This window comes from Salminus brasiliensis, chromosome 6 (assembly GCF_030463535.1).
Source record: "Salminus brasiliensis chromosome 6, fSalBra1.hap2, whole genome shotgun sequence".
Classification (NCBI taxonomy): domain Eukaryota; kingdom Metazoa; phylum Chordata; class Actinopteri; order Characiformes; family Bryconidae; genus Salminus; species Salminus brasiliensis.
Window position 1 is genome coordinate 4007158 of NC_132883.1, and position 20664 is coordinate 4027821.

At 42.0% G+C, this 20664-nt stretch overlaps 1 protein-coding gene across 1 annotated transcript in view; it reads right to left on the reverse strand.

The window, feature by feature from the left end:
* Positions 1-20664, reverse strand: part of notch2 (notch receptor 2) — an 88775-nt gene that overhangs the window by 31762 nt on the left and 36349 nt on the right. The window contains 6 exon segments of the mRNA XM_072681359.1: positions 478-663; positions 2050-2205; positions 2749-2982; positions 5569-5691; positions 8036-8377; positions 10815-11071. Of these exon segments, the coding sequence (XP_072537460.1) occupies positions 478-663; positions 2050-2205; positions 2749-2982; positions 5569-5691; positions 8036-8377; positions 10815-11071 (1298 nt within the window).

Consider the following 20664-nt stretch of genomic DNA (forward strand, 5'->3'; position numbering starts at 1 on the left):
TTTCCACTAACTATTTCCACTGTCCAAATGTTAAAAGGTAAAAAACTGACAAAACACAAATTAAAATAAATAAATAATAATAAAAAATATATAAAAGACATGCACTGACTATAGTTAATAGTAATAATAACAACAGCAATTGAAAAGAAAATTAATAGTTAGAGTCCATCCACTATTTGTGAAGGTGAAACAGAGTCAGTTGTAAGCAGATGAGCTGCGCTATTCTTTATTTTCCTATTCCTGACCGCTGCGCTGCTGTGTCTGATGGGTTTGGGCCTATTTTCTCATTTCTAGTCATGATCAATAACAGGATTTATTGCAGACATCAGCATTATCAACGCTACTGATAACATCACTTATTTATTGGAGCCCTAGGTCTATGTGCATACGTTTCTCTTATTGTGGGTGTGTATGTGTTTGTAAGAGAGACAGAGAGCGAGAGAGAGACAGAGAGAGAGAGAGAGAGAGAGAGCTCACCAGGCATGCAGATGCAGGTGTAGTCTCCTATCTGGTCCAGGCAGGTGGCGTCATTCATGCAGGGGTTCGAGCCACACTCGTTCACGTCCTGCTCGCACCGCGGGCCGCTGTATCCGGACACACACTGACAGGTGAACGAGCCCTCAGTGTTCTTACAAGTACCTCCGTGCTCACATGGGTTCGGCCCTGAGAGAAGACAAATCAACAAAGCATAAATATTCTATTATCTTTTTATTTACATACTTAATTATTCATTATTAATAAGCAATCAGACGTAGACACCAACTTACGCAGCCGACAGTATTCCCGATGTCTACCTTAATCTACCTTTAGATGTGATCACTGTTCAAACACAAACAGTTCTGCATTGTAACTGTATTGGAATTGGTGTTTTGGCTCTTGGGCTCCCCCTACAGTTGGAAAGTGGTATCCACTTTTACTCCCCTGCCATAAATGCAAATCATGCCTCAGGTGCCCCCTCATGGACAGCTGCATTGTCACATCTCTTAAAAAATGGTTCTTTATGGAACCAAAAAACGAATCTGCTTGAGTGATGCAATAGGAGAACCGCTTTTGGTTCCGTTAAGAACAATGTTTGTCAGGAGATGTGTGAGGGTGAAGAACTTTTAAAGAACGATTTAAAGAAGCAGATCCTCAGTTCTTCACACTTCACTTGTCTCTCCATTTACAAACATGGGTTATGGTAATGGATCCATAAGTGAACCCTTTGAGGCACCTTTATTTTTAGGAGCATGTACACATGCATTTCTGGACAAGCTGAGAGCTCCAGAAGCAGCATCTGAAGGTGGAGAAGCATGAGGGCTGAGGAGGTAGAGTAACACTACAGGATTTTACACTGATATGACTCTATGGGTTACGCAGAGTTACACAGCAGTTCTGGAGAGAGGTCTCGCTCTCCTGCAGCTCCACCACCAAAGCGTTCCAGCCCGCAGTGGGAATGACGGAGACACCATTCTCCCCCTGTTACAGTAGGTGGAGCATCAGCATGATCCTGAAGCTGCTATTTTAAGGTAGGACTGATACTTAATGTTGCTTCAAACATCTTCTTCAGTCATTTTAGAGTCATCCTCAGCTTTATTTCTCATTTGGTTACAGCTTTGAATGCTGTTCCCATGAAGTGCCTATGCATCTATGAAGTTGTGGTGTACCCAGCATCATATTAGAACCTGTTTATGCACGTTTCAGCAGCAGGGCATGTTATATATGAATAAAAACAGTGACTATAACCTTAGAACAGAGATAACACTGCTGCTAAGCGATGTCTGCTGGTGTGATTAATGAGTGATTATGAGCTGCTGCTGAATGGAAAGTCCCAGCAGAGTGCCAGAGGAAGCCTTTCTCTCTAAATCTCTTGTTGCATCTCTGACTGAGAGTTTAACAGGAAGGTCACAGACCCCACAACACGCACAAATATGACTTTAGAGACTGTTTTACCAGCTCAGAGAGTGATGCTTTGGAAATACTGTGACTACGTGGGGTCTTGCCAACAAGGCTTGAGAGGAAAAAGCAAGAGATTGAGGGAGACTGAGCGAAGGAGGGCGGTGGTCTCACCGATGGTGCATTCGTTGATGTCATCGTTGCAGGTCGTGCCCTTGTAGCCGGAGGGACAATTACAGTTGAATTTGCCGTTGACAGGGTTGGTGTCACACTGCGATCCCGCCTTGCACGGGTTACTGATGCATGCATCATCAATGTGACACAGCAAACCTGCAGAAAGAGAACACACACACACACTCATCAACAGGACCATATAGAGCCTGTTTACACCTGGCATTAACATGCATCTTTAATTAGGTATGTGTTGAGAAGTTTTTTGGCATGGGAAAACAAATCGACAAAAGTATTGGGACACCTGTTCATTCATTGTTTCATCTGAAAGAACTGCCCCCATATACCCCCATACCCCCTTAGCCCACAACTAGCATTAGGCATGGTGCCCATAGGTGTATGCATATCTGCTCTAGAGAGTCCTAATCTTTTGGAAATACTTCTCTAGAGGGTCTAGACAAGCTGTGTCAGCAGTGGGTGCAACAATTACAGTCAATGTAGCTGAATGCATTTATTAGAAGGGGTGTCCACAAACATTTGGACATGCAGTGTAGATCTAGACACTACCCGGATGCATGCTGTTTGTTAATGCCAGGTGTAATCAGTGTCACAGTACAATATGAGGTCACTCTATCTAGCCTAGCAGCCCCTCAGTGTTTAAGGTAAAAGAACCCAGGTTCTGTAAAACAGTGGATCTCTCACCGGTCTTGCCGAAAGGGCAGCTGCAGAAGAAGGAGGCCACGCGGTCCAGACAGGTTGACCCCGCAGTGCAGGGCATAACTGCGCAGTCGTCGATGTTCTCGGAGCAGTCGGGCCCGCTCCAGCCGTTCACACACACGCAGGCGTAGCCGCCAGCCATGTTACTGCAGGTGCCCCCGTTCTGACAGGTGTTGGGTTGCAGCCGACACTCGTCCACGTCATCCGTGCAAAACTGACCTGAGGGAAGAACGGGGAAGGGACCAAGCAGAGGTTTAAACACCAGGGGGCAGATTCATGGATGAGCCACTCTACTCATCTAATTTATTAACCCCTTATGCGCCATGACTTGTATTACACCCTAAGGAGTGACTACACTAATCAGTAACTACATGCAAAGCAATGCAAACTGGCTGAGGAGGGGGGGGTCAATAGTGGTTCCTAAGAGTTTAAGAGGTTTAAGGAACCAAATAAAGTATATAAGCTGTTTTTTGACATATAAATGAAAGTATGTGACTTTGAATCGGGCAGAAAATTGTTATATATAATTTTACCAGCCTATTTACCACCCTGTTACTTTGGCTCAGAATAATACATGCTGATTTTTCTTTTACGGAGGCTTGAGCTGGTTAACAGCAATGATGTCAGGCTCACAGAACCCTCACATTATACCTTAGCTCATGTATTTATTACCATATTAGATAGCTTAGGCAAAATATAGCCTATTTTATGCCTCACCAGCTTTTATTAGAGCTTCCACTAGTGGTCTGGGTGGGTGTAAATGATGAAGGTGGAAATATAAGGAGTCAAGACTGTGATGTAACAGTTTTGGAGTTTTGGAACTGGCTTGTTTACCAGCTCTGTTTTGGTTCTGCTGGACTTTCTACTGAATGAAGAGACGACAGAGCTTGAGGTTCACAGTTCACTTTCATGTACCGAACCCTCTTTATTCATTATTTATGCCAAGGAAAAATACAGTTTATCATTCTAGGGCCATTCTTTAGGAAGTTCAATGGAAGTGGAAACCAGCACAGCACAATTAAAAAATTTATAATCTGATAATGCCCTCATCATTTCATTTTAGCCTAAAAATAAGAATTGTATTGAGCTTATTGTATGAATATCAATTATATCATATGTCATATGCTGCACTGCTGCATGCTTGTAGCCCAGTTAGGACTTATTTCCCTTTGTAAACTCCAGGATCTTGTTTTCCATGGCTTGCTAACGCAGTAAATCACAACTGTGGCCGACAGGCTGTAAAATTATGCACAGGCATGCTCAAGAAATAATGTTTACCAGAGTGATCTGATAAACTAAGTAAGCTGCAAGGAGCTGGTCCCAGTTCTAAAGGCCAACTTGCATAGGAATAGCATTTTCCCAGCTCTAGCACTAGCTCTAGCCGGAATTCACTTATTTGTAAACAGACAGGCAATTTATGAGTAGCTTCAGGTGTGTTCAAACAAGGAGAGGATTAAACTAAGCCGTACAGTGAGACAAATACCGTGTTTACTTCAAAACAGACATTAAATCACACAGTAACTGCTCTTACAAACATATTCAATTCTTAGTTAGCTATGGAAACTGTTCCAGACCAAGACTACAGCTGTACATGCAGTCCAAGCCACATTTAGCAGAGCCTGAAAGGGGACTTCTACCAACTTTCCAAAATTTCTGAGAAACCGAGCTGTTCACAGTGGTGCTGAATGGATGATGGATTAATGCCTCTAAAAGCTCCGTCACAGAAAGCCGTGGTTGTGGAAGCCGTTTGCCTAAAACTAGCATTTTTAATTGGTCTAAAGCGAGCATGCTTGACAGAGAATAACATTAACAGTATATTTAAAACTCAGAAGACACGTGTAGGTTCACTGGTGGGTTTGCATGGAAGATAAAATGGCTATATAACTTTCTCTGTGATGATCAATTTCACATTGAAGGAGCTCCGAATTACTTTGAATGGTTTCATCTCAATTAAATTATGCAAAAAAGGAACAATTTAGTACAGAAAAACTGAAAAAAGATAATTAAATCATTAATTTAAATGAAATAATTATTAATAATTGCAGTTAAAATTTAAAGTTAAATTTTGACAACAATGTGTAATAAATCTAATAAATTGAATTAATTACATAAATTGGCCAATAAAATCTGACGTTATCTGCAACCCTGGTGGATTATTTGTGCACTGCACGCATCAAATTTAAAATAACAAAATATATATTTTTTACATTTACATTTATGGCATTTAGCTGACGCTTTTATCCAAAACGACTTACAAGGTTACTCATATTACAGAGGAGGGTCAGTGTAGTGTTAGGAGTCTTGCCCAAGGACTCTTATTAGTGTAGCACAGCACAGTCACCCGGATCGGGAATCAAACCCCACCCTCCCACATGGTGTGGTAGCTCAGTGGCAGGTAGTGGGGTTATCTGCTGCGCCACACCAACCACATAATATAATACTTACAGATTAAAAAGTTTGAAATTACTTACTTAATTATTTACTATTATTAGTAAAATATAAAGGTAACTCAGAGTAGGTAATAATTGTATGTTGTATACAATTATTGTATAATTAAAATATAAATTTGTATGTTTTAGTTTAAACTTAAACTTTATTTTGAAATGATGTAAGTAATAACTTTTTAATGTATCAAATCTGATACAAAATAAAAGTCCTATCTACTGCGTGTTATTTACTATTTCCCCCTTCCCCCCAAAATTTTTCAGAAGGTCAAATGAACACGGCAGTTTTAAAGAATTCAAATCTGCTTGTAATTTGATGGTTCAGTCTATCTGGTCTGGCCGATCACAAATCAGGTCTTACCTGTCCACTCAGGAGGACACTGGCAGTTATATGTGTTAACTCCGTCCATGCAGGTTCCTCCATTCTGGCACTTATGATCCGGACAGTCATCAATGTTCACCTCACAGTTAGTGCCGTTGAAACCTGATTACGACAAGAGAAAGAGAGATAGTTTAATAAAACAGCTTTAATGTACACAATATGGACAAAAGTATTGGGACACCTGCTCATTCACTTTCTTGTTTCTTGTGAAATCAAGGGTAACAACAAAAAAGAGTTTATCCTGCTTTATCCTATAACTGTCTCTACTGTCCAGGGAAGAATTGTCCTCACTGCTTTGAGGATTTCATTGCATTCAGCGACAAGAGTCAGGATGCTGGATAATCACCACCCCACCTCATCATCCCTGACTCCTTAACTCAACCATCCTTAAATCATCCATCACCATTCCAGAGAACACAGTTCTTCCACAGTTTATACCCCTGTAGGCCACACTTGGTATTAGGCATGGTACCTGTGTGTGTGTGTGTGTGTGTGTGCATTTGCACATCTGTGTCAATATGCAATGGGTGCAACTTAAAGTAGTCGAATGCATTCATTAGAAAGGGGTGTCCACAAACATTTGGACATGTAGTGTACTACACTGTTAAAAGTATAAGACCCTTGAGGAATGTTTTGAGGGTCTTCAGTTTGAAACTGTGGAGGAACCTGTTAGGAACCTTTTTCTATTATAAAATAGAACCTTTTATTAAAGGTTCCTTTAAAGCACCTTAAGAGGTTCCTCAACAGTTTTAAACTGAAGAACCCCTAAAGGTTCCTTAAGGAGTGTATACTTTTAACAGTGTATAATAAACTATTACAAAATATATATAATTTTATTTAATATATTTATTTATTTAATAATAATAATTATTATTATTATTATTTACATTTATTATTGAAACAGAACACACACACACACACTCATATAATTAACTCCTGTTTTACATCACATCATTAAACAGCAATCACTGTCATTTTTAAACAGTGCTGCGCTTCGCTTTCCCACGGAATTGAATTCTGCCCCCCGGGGAAGACGCTGGTCATGGCTTGCTGCGGTGCTGTGCCAACACACGCCCCCTTTAAAGATGAAACTCAGAAGAGGAATTTCAACAGTTCCTGTGTTTGAGCTCCAAAACACAGAACCTGACACACTCGGAGCAGGAATGCGGGACAAGGAAGCGACGGCACGCGGCAGCTTCCAGAACCTCGCTGAAGTAGTGCAATGCTGGGACTTCTGGATTTTCCTGATTGAACCGGCAGCTGTAATCGCTCAGTGAACACAACTGAGCAGAGGCTGGGAGGCTGGAGACGAGTTTCCCTGCTGTGCTGCTGCAGAAAGAGCTGCTTCAGACAGATTTGAGCATAAAAAAAGAACAATAGGTCTTCTCTGTTTCAGTCTTATTGGTTTCAATTCTGCAATTTTCAAACAAGCTAACGTTTTAGGACAACTGCAACCTACCCTTTGAGTCCATCGCACACTGTTAGACGCTGCAAACCCACTCGTTAGACGCATTCACAATTAACAGGGCTACACATAGATAACTACAGCAAGTAAATCTACATCCACCCCCCCCCCCAACCACCCCCCAAATGCATGAGACCAGGGTTCTTTTTAACTATTTCATTTTTTTATTTTAATTTCCGACACCATTTCGCACAGTGTAAGGAAGGGAATCCTGAAGCTTTCCATGCCTAGACCCACCGTTTTTTTTATAATTATTAATAATTAATAATAAACAAATGCATTTGTTCTGTATTTAAACCTATTCAGCTGTATTTAAACTAAACCCCTCCCTGTGAAGTGAGCCTGGAGGGGGGTCTGGGATGCCAGACCTCACCGTTGAGCCTTCCAGAGGTGTCGTGGGGTAAATTCAGTGGAACACTGATGAAGGGAGGCGCCTACTTCCTGTGAAGAGCTTGCAACACAGTGGGTGGTTAGTGTATGGATGAAGGGGATGAGCTGGGCCCTGGGTGTAGGTATTAGGTAGATGTTTTTTTTTTTATCTGTTCCTGTAGTAATTCATTATAGTATTGATAATTTTTTTGAGGCAATGGACCATGAACATCTGGACCCTCGTCCAGCCAGTAGCAGATTGTAGCGCTTGCTTTGTATTTTGGCTAAATTTTGCCCTTTTCATATTTCCAGCCAGTTTTCTTACTACTGAAGGTAATCTGGCTCATTAGGGCCCTCAGTGTAAATACAGAGTATGTCTTATAAAGATCTTCCTCTCCTCTGTGGAGGGTGATGTCCCCCATCCACAGATCTGAACAGGATGTGGTTAAAAATGAGTAAGGCTGGACGTAAACAGCTCTGTTATCAAGGTGGAGGTTGACTTTGTCCGTAGTGAAGAACCAGAAACCTCCTACACATTTCCTGTTAAGTTGCGCCTCCCCCCCTGTCCCTCAGATCTATCTATCAGTCCACCACCAGTCCTCAGTCTCTCACCTGGTAAGCAGTGGCACCAGTACTTGGTGTCTGAGATCTGTCTGCAGGTTCCCCCGTTCAGGCATGGGGATGGAGAGCAGGGCATGTATGGGCTCTCACACTTTTGGCCTGTATACCCCGGCTCGCAGCTGCACCTGTAAGACCCCGGTACGTTCACGCACTTCCCGCCGTTCTCGCACACCGGCGGGGTCTCTGCGCACTCATCTGTGTCGTTAAGGCAGCGGTCTCCTTCGTAACCTGGAGGACAGGAGCAGGAGAACTTTCCGGCAGGAAGAGCAGTGCAGGTGCCGCCGTTAGCACACGGAGAGGATACGCAACTGTCCTCGCGGTCACACTTCAGGCCTGAGAGAGAGAAAACACACACACACACACACTTATTTATATATACACACAATCTTAAAGAGAGCTTCTCATTCTGAAGAAAGAAAGTAGTGAGATCTTGTCGGTGAGCTAGTCTAAAGAACAGAGCTCGGTTCCTCCAGGTTTTTCCTGGACGCCCCCCAGTCCAGCCAGCACAGCGTGGAGGATGTGTTCAACTCCATCATCATCATCATCATCAGCAGCAGCAGCAGCTCACCTGATTTACCATCATTAAGCCCTGATTTACCACCAAACCAGGTGTTGAAAAATAGAACCAGGTGAGGAGAACTCTAAATAATACTAGACTCCATGAGAGAGGAGAACTTTGGAGATGTTCTAATGATGAACACAGTGATGGGTGTGATGGGTGAGTGTTATTCTTGTTATTAGTGTTTATTCTAATATCAGTGTTTTACTGAGCAGAACAGCTCTTCATTCTTATATATATATACTCCTTGGATCATTTTTTGGCCGGTGGGCATATATATATATATATATATATATATATCACCTGTGACTAAAACGTACCAATAGCATGTAAAACCTCTACAAGCAGTTTCTGGATGTAGGCGACATCAACGTTTAGCCAGTCTTGTATCAAAGAATTGAGCAGTTCTACCTGATTACCAAATTCAATTACTCCTTATAGCCAATAATTAACATCTGCATTTCCTCCATCCAAGGAGACCCTCGCTGCACTGTACCACCTCTTCTCAATCTATAAATCCCTTAACATAACCCACAGGTACTTATAGCCCGATCATCCTTGTGCAACACCGTCTGCAGGAACCTGAAGATACTACCACCACGAACATGCAAGGTCACTGATTGTTTGTCAGGGGAGCTTTTATATATATATCAAATTACTTATTAAATTATACAACAAATTATATCACAATATTTAAAGAGATTTTTCACGATACACCATAATTATCGTAATATTTTGTCATGTAAACAAAATGCAGCAACGGTAAAAATGTGTGCACATGTGGCACATTATTTAATAATATTATTTGTTTTATTTTAATTTGAATTTAATGTGTGCCACTCTAATTAAATAAGACTGAGTACACGGTTTGTAATAAAATGTGCAGTTAATCTTAATGCTTAAAGAGCACTGACGATATCCACGATACACTCATAAAAGCATATTGTGTAGCGTGATAACAAAATTCATCACGATATGATAAACTAATGTCATATTGCCCAGCTAGTTACATATATGTAACTACTTTATTTATGTACTTTAGGCCATTTCTATCATGGACTTCTGACACAATGTAAATAACTAAAATTATAAAACATTATGTCAGCACAAAACTGAAAACTTTGCTAAAGGCTTTCTGTATAAAAAAATGATTATGATTATTTTGTGCAGCAGCTGATTTTAATGGGTTTATCCTGTCTGTTCACTTAAAGGAGAAAAGCCGCAAAAAAATGACACCAATTCCAACAAGACATTTAAGACAGGAAGATCTAAATGCTGCACAATGCTGATGAACAATACAGGCATGTCATTTAGCCTCAGTGTTTGATGCGTTGGTTCTGTTTGCTGTCAGATTCTCAAGCTAGACAAAGCCAGAAGCCCCACAGCTCATGAAGCGAAATTTAGCCAAGAAATCTAACCTTGCTGAAGTCATGTGGGACTGTGTTGGGAAATGTGTGGAGAAGAGAAATGCAGCCACTGTGAAGAATGTGTGGGAATCAGATTATTGAAGTTTTTATTTTATTAGGTAATGTGAGATTCTCCTCTAGACTAGCGGAGCTACAAAATGCTGATAAAGGCTTTAAGCTCAATGTATTTCTTGTGTTTCTTTATATATATATTTTTAGATTTTTAGATTTTTTTTTTTTCATTGTGTTTCACACAAATCAACCCTTGAACTACTGACAATGTGGCGTTTATCAATCAGGGTTTTTCAGGATTTTTCGGCTTCAGATTATGGACAGTCTAGCCCTTATGAGTTTTAAATTGTGCTTGAATTTCGCTTAATAAACTGGGCTTTATCTTACATTGCATTGTCATGCAAGAATATCAGTTTATTTAAATAATTTATTTCCAACTTAACCACCTTTTCTACCCCATTTAGCCAATTACCTAATCCTCCCCCCCATTACTAGCAATGCCCCAACACTAGTAGGGTAAAGACTAGCACTCATCCCCTCTTTTCCAACGGCCGCTGATGCAGCATCGCTAGGCATCCAGCACACTCGGAGGAAAGCTTGGCTCTCCAGCTCCGATACAGCGGCTAACAGACGCCTGCGCTGATCCATGTCGCACTAGGAGTGATGTAAGGAGGAAGGGCCGTCAACCCATCCACCCCTGAGAGAGCCAGGCCAATTGTGCTCTCTCTGACTCCGGCTGCTGATGGCCAGCAGCATGACCCGCTATTCGAACCATTGACTATAACGATCATACCTGTCCAGCCTGGTGTGCAATGGCAGGTGAACTTGTCATTGGGTAGGAGGGCGCAGGTGCCCCCATTGCTGCATGGGTTGTTGGGGTAGCAGGTGGAGTTGATCTGGGTTTCACAGCGTGGGCCCTTAAAGCCTAGAGGACACACGCAGCTCGGACTCTCCAGCTTCCCTATCCTGTTCACTGTGCAGTTCCCTCCGTTCAGGCAGTACCCCGGCCCGCACAGATGGCAGTACTCCCCCAGGTAACCTGGAGCACACCTGCACACACAAACACATACAAATGCATAAGTCATGAACTACTCATGTACACTCCATTTTTTTAATTTCTTAATTTATCACACTGTAACACCTTATAGAGCATAGAGATCAGGAACGAGCAGCTTTATTTGGACCAAAATCGTTTATTTAGTCGGTTCACATGAACCTCAGTTCGTTAGAGAGCTCATTTGCATGCTGCAGTCTTCTGAAATACTGAGCCCTGTGAAAGCTATTACCCCCAAAACATGAACAAATAATTTGATGTGGACTGTGAGATCAGCACTGGGTGAGAACTTGCGGAATAGACGACATTACGAGAAAAACAAAATCTGGCAAGTCTTTCTCAACCGTTCTCGATTCCTGGCATCATGTTGCACCATAATGTCAGAGTTCAGCATCGTCTGATTTCTGGAAGTGAAAACTGTACCACACCTAACGGGTAAAATCTGCCTTATAATTCATAGAGATAATAGGCACAATACGACTTCGTCTTTGCCGATAAGGATGTCCAAAAGTTTGTGGACACACCTTTTAATGAACGCATTAATCTACTTTAGCTTGTCTAGTCCCTGTAAATAAGAAGTATTGTCAATAGAATAGCACTCAGATGAGCAGAGAAACAAACATGAACCTATTGCATTGAGAAGAACTGTGGAAGAACTGTGTTGTCTGGAATTATGGCTGCTGCTCCATCCAATACTTTAGGATAACATTCCCATGCAGGATCTGAATGGGTTCCATGTTGGCTCCACATATGGATGACCTCCAGGGTCCCACCAGGGTCAGTGATGGGACCAGGATGGGTTAAACATGGGCCCCATCTGCGTTGTACACTTCATATGCAGATTAAAATGGGCTGTAACAATGGGGTCCATTTGGGAAGCTCAACTGGACCCAGTATCAACATACCTACAAACCCACTCAGAGCCTGGAAGCCCACATTCCACCTATGTGAGCCACTGAATGCAACCAAATCCTCACAGCAATGCTGCTCAAAAATCTAGTAGAAAGCTTTGGACATTCCTGGAGGCAGTTAGATGTGCTCTTTTTAACAGCCTTGATTTCGGAAGAAACAATGAATTAAGCAGGTGTCCGAATACTTTTGTCAATACTTTTGTATCTGACAGAGAATCTGTGGTGCAGAATTCCGCTGATATCTGACCGTTTCCATTCCTGGTGCCAAATTACGCTTTGATAGTTTCCATGGTAACAGCGAGGTCTCTGATTGGTGGAGGCTGCTTCAGGACTATTGGTGGTGTGTTCCGGTACAGGCAAAAGTCAAAATCAGGCGGATGTATGGCTCAGACAGGAGTGTATTCCACCCTATTCCATTATCTTACAATGGGAACCTGACTGTTCGGGTCTACTGAGGCACTGTACGATATTCCACATTCCACATATCTAGTGGTTTTCTGGAAGTTTTTGGAATATTTATCCATACGTATTAAGAAATAATGTCCATATAAAATCAAACAATTTCACACACACCTCAGATGTCAGGTAGGTCTTCACTACAGCTGTTACACACACACACAGCGCCAGACAGTGAAACCCTGAACGGCTGCCTGTAGGACAATAAGCTGGCGGCTGAAATGTCACAGTGGTGGCAGGTCTGAACAGAAGTGTGTGTTTTAGAGCACAGGAAGAGCTGGGGGGTGGTAGGTGTTTCAGAGGTCAATAAAGCAGAAGGAAGCTCAATGTGTCTCTGTGTGTGTGTGTGACTGTGTGAGTGTGTGTGTGCGCGCTGCCTAAGTTGTGTGAAATCCTGTTTATGTGCCCATGAATTTGCATACAGTGTGTTTCTGTTTACACACTTCTGTCACAAGATTACACGTGTGTTAGCACGAGGCTGCAGAACGCATGCAGTGTGTGTATTTAGATATTTACACACACTGTATGTCCAAATGTTTGCGGACACCCCTGTCTAACGAATGCACAGCTTCAGTCCTGCCAATAGAATATAGACTCTCTGAAGCTCTGAGTGCCTAATGCCAGACATGGCCTAGAGGGGGGGGTATAAAGCCCCCCAGCATTGAGCTGTGGAGCAGTGGAAGAACTGTGCTCTCTGGAATGATGATGGTGGTGGCGCTCCATCTAATATTGGGGATGATGAGGTGAGGTAGTGATTGTCATCCAACATCCTGACCTCACTGATGCTCTTGTCACTGAATGCAATCAAATCCTCACAGCAATGCTCCTCCAAAAACTAGTAAAAAGCCTTCCACCCTGAACGGTAGAGACAGTTACTCCAACAAAAGTAGGGTGAACTCTTTTTAATACCCTTGATTTCAGAAGAAGCAATGCATGAGCAGGTGTCCAAATACTTTTGTCCATACATATTTATCTATCTATCTATCTATCTATCTATATATATATATATGTGTGAGTGTGTGTGTGTGTGTGTGTGTGCTGTGTAAGGTCACAGCATGACTCATTTCTGCTTTGTGTTTTTGCTGTAGGCCTTTCAGCACATGACACACAGAATGAGGAAATTACTGAATTGCAAAAGACCACTGAGTGTACCGCTCTCGCGCTCCCTCCCTCTCCCTCCCTCTCCCTCTCTCTCTCCGTCTATTCCTCTCTCCCTTGCTCTCGCTCTCCCTCCCTCTCTCCTTCTCTCTCTCTTCTTCATCTATGAGACTGTTTAATCCTCCTGGTCAGACGTGAAGTCACAACAGACCATTTCTCCAGAGAATCATCCACCCTGACCGTCACTGGTGTCCAAGTGTGTGCATGCAGTGTGCAGTGCAGTGTGTGTGTGTGTGTGTGTGTGTGTGTATCCAGTTCCATCTCTTTGAGGAGGGAAAGCGGAGTGTGTGTTTCTGTTTGTAGAGTGTATGTTTCGTGTGTGTGTGTGTGTGGAGTGTGTGTGTGTGTGTGTGGAGTGTGTGTGTGTGTGTGGAGTGTGTGTGTGGAGTGTGTTCACTCCAGCTGTGTTTATTTCAGAGTGAAATCCACCCCGCCATTATTCCAGCGCCGGACAGAGCAGAGTTCAACACTGGACTCTAATTAAACACACATTATCAGACCCACCAATCAGCTGCTTCGGTCCAGAACATAAACAACAACAAACGGGCAGAGCAAACACACACATACACACACACATATACACACTCTACAATACAGCGCGAGAGAGAGAGAGAGTAAGGAAAAGAATGAAAGCTCAGTTTTCGCTGTTTTAGGTTAAATTTAATATTGTATATGAATACAGTAATGGTGTCAATCTATTAATATATTAATTACAATTAATTATTATATAATCACAACAATATTCTGTGGGTAATTCAAATCAATCACAAGTTAAAATGTTAGCTAGTGCATTCTTACATTTATGGACGGCAAAATGAAATAAATGTGTGGTTAATGTGCCTAATAAACTGTCTAGAGGAGTCATATATTTTATGGGTCTTATAATATCTGAGTGTAGTTTAAAGATCTTCAGCCTGGAACACGACGAAGCTCCAACACTGAAGCTTTCATAGAGAAAAAGCTGAATGGATGATCAGTCATTGGGCTGGATTAAGCCAAGAGCTGAGAGAGGAGCAGCAGTGTGTGTGTGTGTGTGTGTGTGTGTGTGTGTGTGTGTGTGTGAGAGAGAGAGAGAATAAGAGCTAGTTATGATATTTAATCAATCCATATTCCATCAGAAATAAAGTGTAATCTACCCTCTGAGCTCAACATTAGCGACACTGTGTTTACATCACCAGGCCCTGTAAAGAGAGAGAGAGGGACCTACGGGAGGAAGTTGGGGGCAAACTTGCTGAGATTTATAATAGATAATTTAAGTTTGTAATGTATATTTATTTATACATTACATATATATATATATATATATATATATATATATATATATATATATATATATATATACACACATTACATACATATATACACAAATGCTCAATTCTGGCTGTTTTGGGATATATATATGGAAATATATATATATATATATATATATATATATATATATATATATATATATATATATATATATATATATATCCCAAAACAGCAAGAATTGAGCATTTGTGTTATATATATACATACACACACATATATTAAATTTGACACTTAACTTAACAAAACATCACGGCCCTGCTAAAACCTTGTATCTCTAGTTTTGCTTTTTTTTCCTTCTAATTTTGACTCTTCTAATGTGACTATAGCAGTTGATAATGAATGAACCAATAGAAATGATCCAAAATGACTTAAATAGAATCTATTGAAAGTTAACGATGGTTTCCAAACAGCTAAAAACTGAAGCACTATATCCTATTCGTCCCTCTTTTGGGGAAGTGGAGGCTCAGTGGTTAGAGCACCAGGCTATTAATGGCAGGGTTGTAGGCAGGGCTGGGCGATATGGTAGAAACATTAGATTACAATATTTAAAGGCATTTTTTCAATTCACGATATTCATCACGATACATGTAATCACAGACTACAAACATCCGTAGCGACAGATTCTTATAAACTACTGTTCAGATCCTCTCCTGTACTGAATACAGTGATTTATACTCAACATCTGCTGCTCTTCTTCTAATTAAACACTAATTAAATGTAGTTATGAAACCTGCAGCTGATCTGTGTTTATTAAGCACAATAACAAGATTTATCACGATGCGATAAAATATCGTCATATTGCCCAGCTCTGATCGTGGGTTGGATACCAGGGCTCTACAAGCTTACATTTACATTTATGGCATTCAGCTGATGCTCTTATCCAGAGCGACTTACAAGGTTACTGATATTATAGAGGAGGGTCAATTTAGTGTTAGGAGTCTTGCCCAAGGACTTTTATTGGTGTAGCACAGCATAGTCACCCAGACTGGGAATCAAACCCCAGTCTCCCACATGGTGTGGTAGCTCAATGGCAGGTAGTGGGGTTATCTGTTGCACCACACCAACCACCTGCCGAAGTTGGGCCCTTGAGCAAGGCCCTATTAAGGCCCTATTGTGTACATGTGTGTGTGTTCACTGCACAGATGGGTTAAAGGCGGAGGCGATATTCTGCAGTGTTCTGCTATGGGGCCTATATCGCCCAGCACCAGGCACTCCCCATCAAGAGTTGTCAAGTTTTTTAATAGAAATGGGTGAATTTAATGAACTTAAACGTCCTTGTATCTCAATTTTTGCTGTTTATTGTGTCCAGATTTTCCTGATGAATGGACCAATAAAAAAGCAGAAAGTAAAGCTGCCGTCGCTTTGTCGGACAGCTACGATGCTGCATACAGATCTTAATGAGGAATCAACATGCTGGCTCTGTGTTTGCTTAGATAGGAGTTTGACTCACGTCGTATCTGTTTCAGTAGAAATAAGAGATAAAGTCCAGCAAACATCTGAATTATGAGTAACTACGAATCTTTCCACCAGAGTTAAACATTGTCCTGAGCCGATGAGAGCACCTGCACACACTCTGGACCACTATCAGCTGAAGCCTAACACCACGCTATGAGCCGAAGCAGGCCTGCCTTTACATTTACATAGGCATAGGCACCCTACATTTTCACCAAAAGTTTGTGGACACATGTCTATTAGCCAAATTTACTGAAAGGGCATCCCCTATTTTCGCCAAAAGTTTGTGGACGCATCTTTATTGGCCAAATATACTGAAAGCACTTTTGAGCAAATGGTTTGGCACCCTACATTTTTGCCAAAGGTTTGTGGACACAGCTCTTTACCAGTCAATACTAAGCTCTCCTTCGTGTGTTTCTACCCTGGATGGTGTGTGTGTGTGTGTGTGTCTTAAGTGACTAGACGTGTGCTCTGCTCCACCCAAAGCCAGCTTGAAGATGTTAGACGTTAACTGACACAAACCCCACAGATCAAAATAAAGTCTTGTGTGATGTGTGTTTGAAGTGCTGTCTGGACTCCATCGTCCACAAACACACACACACACACACAAACACACACAAACACACTGACCTCTGTTGTCTGTGCTGATCTGTGTGAGACACTGACTCATCCAGTCTTCCACTGACACACAGGGCTGAGCAACGTTGAGCATGACTGATGCCAATATCAGTATTGATATCGAACTTGCCGAACTTCACTTACTGAGTAAATATTGAGATTCAGAACTATGATAAATCATATTATCTCTGTACAGGAAATAAATTTATATAAATAAGTTTTTCACACAATTTATATTTATGTGCTGATGTTAACATCTTACATTAGCTGTAACCTTAAATACACGGTGTCTGGAGTCAAGAACTAAACCTATGTTCTTCTAACTGCATTCTTGACTGCATGAATGGATGGATGGATGAATTGGAGGAAGGATGTATGTATGGATGAATGAATGGATGGACTGGTGGATGGATGTACTGATGGATGGATGGACTGGTGGATGGATGGATGGAGGGACTGGTGGATGGATGGATTAGTGGATGGATGGACTGGTTGATAGATGGCCTGGTTGATAGATGAATGGTTTGGTGGATGGATGTACTGATGGATGGATGGATGGATGGATGGACTGGTGGATGGATGGATTAGTGGATGGATGGACTGGTTGATGGATGAATGGACTGGTGGATGGATGGGTGGTTTGGCGGATGGATGGATGGATGGACTGGTGGATGGATGGATGGATGGATGGTTTGGTGGATGGATGTAGTGATGGATGGATGGACTGGTGGATGGATGGTTTGGTGGATGGAGGGATGGTTTGGTGGATGGATGTATTGATGGATGGATGGACTGATGGATGGATGTATTGATGGATGGATGGACTGATGGATGGTTGGTTTGGTGGATGGATGGTTTGGTGGATAGATGTATTGATGGATGGATAGACTGGTGGATACATGGATTGGTGGATAAAGGAATGGCTGGATTGGTGGACAGATGAGCAGATTAGTTAATGGACAGATTAGTGGATGGATGAATGGTGGATGAATTGGTGGATGAATGGATTGGTGGATGGACAGATTGATTAGTTATTGGATGATGGGTTCTCTGGACGGATTGGTGGGTGGATGGATTGGTCAACAGATGGATGAAGAGATGGGGGATGGATGGAGAGTTGGATAGATGGATTAGTGGATGGATAAATTGGTCGATAGATGGACTGGTGGATGGACAGACTGATGGAAGGATGGATAGATGGATAGATTGATTGGTTATTGGATGATGGGTTCACTCGACTGTAGACGAATTAAAGGATCATCAAGCTGATCAACAAGAAACCCTAGTGTAAATAACGCAGCAATTTAGACAGCCAATCAGCAGTCTCGCTTTTGGAACAAGCATGCTCACTAGCTCACTTAAGCTGAGAACACTGACTACTTAAGATATTTGGATGGTAAAAGTACACACACACACACACACACACACACAGTAAAAAAAACCACAAATGCACAAAGAGACCCTCCAAAAATCCTAACACTCCTGTTTAAGATCGGTCAAACTACACAAGCATGACTGGTCTTGTATAACCGTGTGTGTGTCTGTGTGTGTGTGTGTGTGTGTGTGTGTGTGTGTAGCTGTGGCGTCCTGCTTCAGGCCTCAAACACACCCCTACAGACCCCCAGGTCAGGAGATAAGAGCTCTCTCCTTTTGCGGCCAACTTACTTTAACAGGCCGTGTTCAGGCCCGCATTAGCTTCACCCCATTAAAGACGCAGGAGGGCGAGTTTTAGCGTCCAGAAGGAATTACGAGGTCGTAAGAGCTCTGCTGGACTCATTAGAGGGCTCTCCCTGACTGACCTTTGCCTCTGTAGCATTTGGTTTGGTTACTAAGACAGCTCTCCGCAAAAGCGTCCGCCAGGCACAAAACAACTCTCCCCGTACACTCAGCGCTTTGGCTGAGCTTCTGGGCATGCGTTTTGGCATTCCACATTTCGGCCAAAAGTTTGTGGACACAGCTCTATTAGCCAAATGTATTGGACAAGCTCTTGGACAATGATTTTGGCATCCCATATTTTAGCCAAAAGTTTGTGGACACATCTCTACTGGCCAAATACATTTGATGAGCCTTTGGGTAAATGTTTTGGCACCCTACATTTTTGCCAAATGTTTGTAGACACATCACCATTAGCCAAATATACTGAAAGGGCCTTCCACATTCCAGCCAAAAGTTTGTGGACACATGTCTATGAGCCAAATATACAGAACAAATCATGTGAGCAAATGTTTTGGCCTTCCACATTTCGGCCAAAAGTTTGTGGACACATCTCTACTCGCCAAATATATTTGATGAGCTTTTGGGCATATGTTTTGGCACCCCACATTTCGGTCAAAAGTCTGTGGACACATCTCTACTCGCCAAATATATTTGATGAGCTTTTGGGCATATGTTTTGGCACCCCACATTTCAGCCAAAGGTTTGTGGACACACCCTATTAGCCAAATGTATTGGACAAGCTTTTGGGCAAAAGTTTGGCCTTCCACATTTCGGTCAAAAGTTTGTGGACAAATTTCTATTGGCCAAATATACTGAAAGAGCTTTTGGGCAAATATTTTGGCACACCATATTTTTGCCAAAGATTTGTGGACACAACTTTAGTAGCCAAATCTATTGGATGAGCATTTGGGCAAATATTGTGGCATCCCACACATTCGCCAAATGTTTGTGGACACATCTTTATTGGCCAAATACATTGAATGAGCTTCTGGGCAAATGTTTTGGTACCCTCATTTTCAGCCAAAAGTTTGTGGACACAACTCTGTTAGCCAAAAGTTTTGAATAAGCTTTTATACAAATTTGTTTTGACACTTCACCACCGCTGAGCTGCAATCACACTCTTGCTGTGAATAAGGGTCCCATGTCTAAATAAAAATGATAATATTAATAAGGCTTTTATTCCTGTGGTGGGAACGCTGGAAAATTGGCACATGGAAAAAAGCAAGGGGGTTTTCACACTGGGTTTAACTCCAGCCTGCCTTAAACCAAACCAGCCGGCCGGCCGGCCAACACTCCAGCGAGTTGCGCAGCCACCTGATCAAACACACAGCGTATACTGCAAACATGCGTGTGTGCACAAAGTCAAGTCAGGTTCCAGAAAAGATCTGCAGAAACTTAAGGTCAGATTTCCTCCTGGCTGAGAGGCTTTTTCATTAGCCTTCCTGTTAATACACTCATAAAAGACCTTAAACCCGTTCTTAAGCACGGGATCTTCAGCACAGCCCAAATAAACAGCGTGAAAACTCCAACTTCAGGGTGGTGCGAGGGGCCTGTGTGTGGCTCTCCCCAGTTCAGACTGGTTCAGTTTGCTTTGCTTTCCTTGTCTTCTCTTCCGTTCTTCCTTCTGCTTCAACCTTCAGCTTATCATTGAGTTGTTCATCCTAAAAGGCCCATATCCCACACTTTTACGGCTTCAAATTAAACAGGATGTTTTGGTTACTGTACCTTTAAGAACGATTTATGCAAATGTACTCTATTTTGATTGGCTACTTTGCATTAAAAAGCAGTCTCTGACTTAGAGTGGCTAAGCAGTCTAATGCACTACCACTATGGCCTTGGGGTTGCAAGTTCGAATCCTGAGACATGCTGCTATATATACACTATATGGACAAAAGTATTGGGACGCCTGCTCATTAATTGCTTCGTCTGAAATCAAGGGTATTAATAATGAGTTTATCCTGCTTCTG